The sequence below is a fragment of the Otolemur garnettii genome, unplaced genomic scaffold, assembly GCF_000181295.1.
Source record: "Otolemur garnettii isolate 467f Iridium unplaced genomic scaffold, OtoGar3 scaffold00185, whole genome shotgun sequence".
Classification (NCBI taxonomy): domain Eukaryota; kingdom Metazoa; phylum Chordata; class Mammalia; order Primates; family Galagidae; genus Otolemur; species Otolemur garnettii.
Genome location: NW_003852580.1, coordinates 1,140,247 through 1,147,545, shown reverse-complemented (window position 1 = coordinate 1,147,545; position 7,299 = coordinate 1,140,247). Strand labels below are relative to the sequence as shown.

At 50.1% G+C, this 7,299-nt stretch overlaps 1 protein-coding gene across 4 annotated transcripts in view; it reads left to right on the top strand.

Moving 5' to 3' along the window:
- Positions 1 to 7,299, top strand: part of FBXO31 (F-box protein 31) — a 49,328-nt gene that overhangs the window by 25,717 nt on the left and 16,312 nt on the right. For all 4 annotated transcript variants that reach the window (XM_012812046.2, XM_003800792.3, XM_012812049.2 and 1 more), the window contains one exon: positions 5,803 to 5,879. In XM_012812046.2, coding sequence (XP_012667500.2) covers positions 5,803 to 5,879 — 77 coding nt within the window. The remainder of the gene's footprint in view (positions 1 to 5,802; positions 5,880 to 7,299) is intronic.

The window sequence follows — 7,299 nt, the reverse complement described above, 5'->3', positions numbered from 1 at the left end:
AAAAAAAAAAAAATACAACTCATCATTATAGGAAACTTGGGAAATCCAGAAAATATAAGGAAAAGCATCAGTTGTAACATTGGTCTCCTCTCTCTGGGGAAGCATTAAAATGGTGGCTGGTCTGTGAGGTCCATGAGCTACTTACGTAAGAGAGTATCAGGAGGATAGTTCATGTGCGTGAGGGAAGAACCCACCTTCACAGCTGCAGTGTGGAGGCTGCTCTGTGGGTCCAGTATTCACACGGTCTCGGTGTGGGATGTGGAGGGCATCTCACTCTCTGCCCTTTACATTGCCTTAACCACCTGGAAAAGTCTGCTGTGACGATGGCCTTGTGAGTACGGTGGGACCTCGCACTGTCTGCGTTTCCCTCGCCAGCTGTGAGAGGGGTTCCCTGCCCTGTGGCGGGGTGTCCATCTGGCCCTTTGTTGTTCCCAGTGTGCCGGGGTTTCACACTGTTTATTCCATGTCCCTTCCTGATGCCAGGTGGGAATAGTTGGCAGGGCCGGGATGAGTGAGAGTTCCTACTGGCTCTTTTAAAGCAGAGAATTACAGGACTGTGTCTGCCCCAAGAGCACTACTCTGGCATTTTCCAGGCTCTGCTGTTGGTCGGTTCTGCAGTCCTCAAAGTGTGGTCCCAGGCCAGCGGCATCAGCGTCTTCTGGGACTTGTTAGGAATGCAGGCTGTGTGTTAACAGGCCCTCAGCTGGGTTCAAGTGTCCCAGGTCCCAGCATCTGCTAATCTAGTACTAGGTTATAAAACAGCATTTAATAAGAAGTAGCATTTTTCTTATTTACTTTCTCATTTTTTAAATCATTTGTGTAATTTTGGTACTAAAAAACTGCATAAGCAGTAATCCTAGGACTTTGGGAGGCTGAGGTAGGGAAGATCATTTGAGACCAGGAGTTACAGATCAGCCTGGGCAATGAAATGAGGCCCCATTTCTATAAAAAAATTTTTGTCTGGATATGGTGGCTCATGCCTATAATCCCAGAACTCTGGAAGGGTGAGACAAGAAGATGGCTGAAGGGTGGGAGTTCAAGACCAGCCTGAGCAAAAGTGAGGCCCTATCTCTACTAAAAATAGCTTGGTGGGTGCCAAGCTACTTGGAAGGCTGAAGCAGGAGGATCACTTGAGCCCAGGAGATTGAGGTTATTGTGAGCTGTGATTATGTAACTGTTCTCTAGCCGGAGCTACAGAGTGAGACCTTATTTTTTTTTTTATATTTTTTAATTTTGCTTTTGATTTCAGCTGGCTTTCACTCATCTTAGTTTGAAGGTTTTATTTTTTTTCTTTCTTCCTTTAGTAATTCCCTTCCAAGTAGCTGGGATTACAGGTGCCAGCCACAACGCCTGGCTTTTTTTTTTTTTTTTTTGTCATTGTTGTTTGGGGGGCCCAAGCTGGATTCGAACTGCTGGTCTTATGCTGGTCTCGAACCTCTGAGCTCAGGCCATCCACTCGCCTCGGCCTCCCACAGCGCTGTGACAACAGGCGTGAGCCACTACACCTGACTGCGAGACCTTATTTTAAAAACAAAACTAAACAGAGTGGTGCCTGTGGCTCAGTGGGCAGGGCGCTGCCCCATATACCAAGAGTGGCAGGTTCAAATCTGGCCCCGGCCAAACTGCAACAAAAAAATAGCTGGGTGTTGTGGCAGGCGCATGTAGTCCCAGCTACTTGAGAGGCTGAGGCAAGAGAATCGCTTGAGCCCAAGAGTTAGAGGTTGCTGTGAGCTGTGTGACATCACGGCACTCTACCACTCTACTGTGGCTGATAAAGTGAGACTCTGTCTCTACAAAAAATAAAAGCAAAAACAAAACTAAACCTACTAATGTTCAAAGCTTTGAGCCAGTGTCCTGGTTCCTAGGATCCTGCCCCCCCTGAAGCGGGGGGGTGGGGGGGGGAGTCCTGCTGATGAGGCTCCTCCTGCTCTTCCTGGCAGAAGGGCCGGAACACCTGCCCCCTGGGGTTAGCAGGAGCCTTAAACTGGACAAGGGCCCTGAGGACTTCCATGCCCCTGCCAGGAATTAAGTGCTAAGTGGTAGCCCAAACCAGCAAACGGGAATAAAGTTGTTTTATTTTCCTGTGTAGTCGGTTAACCTTGTAGATTGTCAGGGAAGCATTTATTTTTAACAGACAAATAATAGTTGTACACTTTATGTATTTATGGGGCATACTGGGATGTTTTGACATCTGTTTACACGGTGGGTGATTAACTTGCCCTGACTGCGCCTTCTCAGAAACTCAGCTGGGCTGCCCCAGTCCAGGCATTGACGCTCTTGCATGTCCCCCGGAGGGGAGGCTGGGATGGCCAGCCAGGACTGAGAAACCGCTGTGTGAGGAAGGCAGACAGTCTGTTAATGTGAAGCGGATATCGGTGCATTTTTCTTTTATGACTTTCTCAGTTTAAGTGCACAGAAAAATTAAGTGGAAGGACTGGAGTTCCTCACGCCCCTCTACTCTGTCAGCACGTCCTAGAGCGGCCCGTCCCTTACACTGATGGACCTGCACAGCCACACTGTATGTAGTTCACATCAGGGGTTGCCCGTGGGGTTGCACACTCTCACTACATGTCCTCAGATGGTCACGGCCCTAGCCCTAGCACATCTCCCCCGTCCTCATCTTTTTAGATGTGCTTTTTCCAGAGTGTCATATAATTGGAATTGTATAGTATATAGATTTTTTCAATTAGCTTTTTTTTTTAGACAGAGTCTCATTTAGTTGCCCTCAGTAAAGTGCTGTGACATTATAGCTCACAGCAACCTGAGACTCTCAGACTCTCAGTCTCAAGTGATTCTCCTGCCTCAGCCTCCCGAGTAGCTGGGACTATAGGCGCCCACCACACCTATTTTTTAGAGACAAGGTCTGGCTTTTGCTCTGGCTGCTCTCAAACCCGTGAACTCAGGTAATCCACCTGCCTCAGCCTCCCAAGTGCTGGGATTATAGGCGTGAACTACCATGCCTGGCCCTCATTTATTTGTTAAGAGAGGTTAATTGGAGTGCAGTGGTACGATCACAGCTCTCAGCAGCCTTGAACTCCCAGGAAGCAATGTCCCCACCTTAGTCTCCTGAGTAGCTGGGACTATAGACATGCAGCACCATGGCTAATTTAATTTTTTTTTTTTTTTTTTTTGTAAAAATATGTTGTCTAGGTTGGTCTGGAACTAGAGACATCCTCCCACCTCAGCCTCCCAAAGTGCTGAGATGACAGGTGTCAGCCACCATGCCCAGCCTTCTTTCTTTTGGAGATGTGGTCCGGCTGTGCCCAGGATAGAGCACGGTGGCTGTACACAGGCGAGCCCCCGGCACACTACATCCTCAAACTTCTGGGCTCAACCAATCCTGTTGCAAACCTTAGCGTGGGAGGATCAGAGTTACAGGCGTGAGCCACGGCTCCCAGTGAGTCCCCTCTTTAGGGTGCATACATTTACTTCTGTGATAGCAGTGACTTAGGAGGACTCATTTCTGGTGTGGTTTAACTTCACAGAACATGTAAGACACTGGCTGTGCAATCCCATGAAGGGCAGCACACTGGTGTCCTCCGATTTGTCCCTGGGGGTTGTGTTGGTAGCTGTCCAAGCTAAGCTAGCAGCATCCTGTCTGCGGGGGCCCTGCTTCCACAGCACTGGGAAGAGGGGGGAAGAGGGGTGTGACAGGCTTTTCTAACAAACACGCAGAGCTTAGACGCCCAGGGAGGATGTCGCCTCACACCAGCGTCTTTGGAGGCTGTGCTGCCCTTCCAGAGCACAGGGGGCTCTCCTGCCCTTCCGGAGCACAGGGGGCTCTCCTGCCCTTCCGGAGCACAGGGGCTCTCCTATGGAAGTTATAGGAGCCTGTGGCATGGTCTTTGAAAAATCTTTCTAGGGACTTTGAGAATGGGTGGTCTTTTGGGAGATGGGGAGGATATTGCTTGCAGTAAATTGAGAGTTGAAGGGAGGAGAGAGGGTCATGCTGAGTACTGTTTTTTTTGAGATGGAGTTTCACTTTGTTGCCCTCAGTCAAGTGCCATGGCGTCACAGCTCACAGTGACCTCAAATTCTTGGGCTCAAGCGATTCTCTTGCCTCAGCCTCCCAAGTAACTGGGACTGCAGGCACCTGCCACAACACTGGGCTATTTTTGGGTTGTAGTTGTCATTGTTGTTTGGCAGGCCAGGGCTGGGTTTGAACATACCAGCTCCAGTGTCTGTGGCTGGTGCCCTAGCCACTGAGCTACAGGCACCGAGCCCTGAGTAGTGTTTTTTATTTTTCCCAATATTTGATTGTGAAATTTTGAGTACATAATGATGTTGAAAGAATTATCCAGTGAACACCTGTTCTCATCACCTGTGACAGGTACTTCTGTCACACAGCTGTCCATCTGCCCTCCAGCCATCTGTGGACTTCGTGGTGTGTTTCCCAGTGAGTTGCAGCCTCCTCAGCTCTGTGTGGCTGAGCTCTGTATGTTTATGGTTCACACCCTGCTTGTTAAGCTTTAGTGGACAGAAACCTAAGGAGGTGGAACGTAAAGTAACAAGACAGACCTTACTGTGTCTTTAAACAGACTCAAGATTGTTCTCAAGGGGATGTCTTGTAGTTGGCCAAGGCTCATTTAGAAACCTCTTGAATGACAGTCTTAGGCTGACCCCTGGGAAGTCCCCGAGACTCTAGAGGCTTGGGGGGTTTCCTCTTTCCTGCACCCCAGACCAAGAAGCCACTGCCCCGCTGCTGGGCCCAGGCCCCCTCTGGTCCCTGCCTCCTGTAGTCTGGTGTGACCACACCTCTCCAGTGCTGAGGTGCCTTCCACGGTTCCTGCTGCCTGCAGACAGGCCCAAGTGGGCTGGCAGTGTCCTGGCAGCAGTTTGCCGTTCATCTGCTCATTTGCTCCACAGCATGAAAGGAGAAGAGGCAGAGGGAGTGAGGTGGGCCAGCACAGTGACCGTAGCTGGTGGGGGAGTGAGGTGGGCCAGCACAGTGACCGTGGCTGGTGGGGGAGTGACGTGGGCCAGCACAGTGACCGTGGCTGGTGGGGGAGTGACGTGGGCCAGCACAGTGACCGTGGCTGGTGGGGTCACAGCTGAACTCTAGGTCCCCCTTTCTCCACGGTGCTGTCAATGAGTACGCAGGTTCTGCTTTTGAAATAAGAGAGGAGGAAGATGTCATTTTTTAAAGAAAGAGCTGATGCATCTGAAATTTTAATCTGTAGTTCTGTGACACTCGGATTCTGCTCCCACCTACTGGACTGTCTCTGGCTTCCTCGGTTGCGTAAACTGCCACTCAGTCTTCATGGGGTTTTATTTTATTTCATTAATTGCTTGTTTTGTTCTTGTTTTGATTAGTTAGAATAGTACTTTTTAATCGAATCGGTCTTTTTCAATTAATAGTATTAGCTGTTGACACCTGTTCTTGTATATGAATTTTGGGATTAGTTTGTCAAATTATTTTTAAAAACCTTTGGGCTTTAGTTGAAATCACATTACTTATATTCAGCCGGGGGATTTCTGTCTTCCCACGTAAGGACCCTGCAAGTCTCTGTCTTTACTGAAGTTGTTTGGCTTGGTTTGCTCACTGCTGCTGAGACGGGGTGTTGTTCCTCCCCCGTCACAGATGCTGGGGAGCTGGTGTGCACTCGTTACCTGCTCACTGGGATTTCCCAGCTCTTCTGCTTGCCAGGCGCACGGAGGCCACCCCTCAGGTGCCCTGGGTGCTCCTGCCCACCTCTGTGCTTGCCTATTGGCCTGGTGGGCGTCCCCGCTAAGCTCAGGCTCCCTTCTCGCAGGACCCAGGCTGGGCCCAGCATGGACACTTGTCTTTCTCTCTTCCTGTAGTGCTGCACCGGTACAGACACATTCTGGGATTGTGGCAGCCGGACATTGGGCCTTATGGAGGACTGCTGAACGTGGTGGTAAGTGTGAGAGCCTGCCAGGCTCTGCGCACGCAGACAGGAGTGATGCGGGCGAGCTCGAGAGCCTCTTCACCCAGGGCCTTCCTGCATGATGTAGAGGTGATTAAAAAGAACGCCTTGTCAGGTTGCTTTTCAAGAATTACATTTTATTTTCCAAAAGAGCAAAGATTCATTTTTGTTGTTATTGTTGTTTTGTCTTTGAGACAGAGTCTCACTCTGTTGCCCAGGCTAGAGTGCTGCAGCCTCAGCCTAGCTCCCAGCAACCTCAGACTCCTGGGTTTAAGCGAGCCTCCTGAGTAGCTGGGACTACCGGTGCCTCCCCCCCCCCCAATCTAATCTTTACATATTTAGTAGAGACATGGTCTTGCTCTTGCTCAGGCTGGTCTCCACCTCCTGAGGCAATCCTCCAGACTCAGCCTCCCCAAGTGCTAGGATTACAGGCATGAGCCACAATGCCTGTCCCAAAGATTAGGGTTTTTTTTTCGTTTTTTGGAGGGGGATTACTATGAGGGTATGTGTGATTAGGCTACGTTGTTTGTGTTTATAAGGTAAAGTCTGAGCTGTGGCTGAGTCCTTCCCTGGGTTGTGCTCCCTGGGAATTTGCTGAGCTCCTCCCTGTAGGAGATAATCACCCCTTGCTCAGACCCTGCATCTCGGATCAGAGACTCCAAAGAACACACCATCACCTCCCCTCTTCTTTGGTTTGTGTTTTTCTCTTGTGTGAGTCTGTAGCTGTTAATCTACTGGTCTTGATTCAGTAGTGAGTGAACGGGATGCTTGATTTTTCATTCTTGTGGTGCTTAACATAGGAGAACCTTCTCCAGATCCTTTCAGGTAGATGCGGGAGATGCAGAGTCTCCGTCTTCTCTGTGGCTGAGCAGTGCTTCCTGGTGTCCATGTACCGCATTCACTAACCCATTCATGGGTTGATGGGCATTTGGGTTGCTGCCACATCTTTCTGATTGTGAGTGGAGCTGCTGTAAATATTTGAGTGCAAATATCCCTATGGTAAAATGACTTATTTTTAGGGTAGAAAACTAATTTTAACTCTTTGAGGACTCTCCATACTTCTCTCCATAAAAGGCTGTACTGATCTGCTCCCCAGATTCCCACTAACTGTGTGAGTGCCCCCCGCACCTCAGGATTCCCACTGACAGTGTGTGAGTGCCCCCCTGCACTCCAAGATTCCCACTGACAGTGTGTGAGTGCCCCCCTGCACTCCAAGATTCCCACTGACAGTGTGTGAGTGCCCCCCCTCGCACCCCAGGATTCCCACTGACTGTGTGAGTGTCCCCCCGCACCCCAGGATTCCCACTGACAGTGTGTGAGTGCCCCCCCGCACCCCAGGATTCCCATTGACAGTGTGTGAGTGCCCCCTCGCACCCCAGGATTCCCACTGACAGTGTGTGAGTGCCCCCCC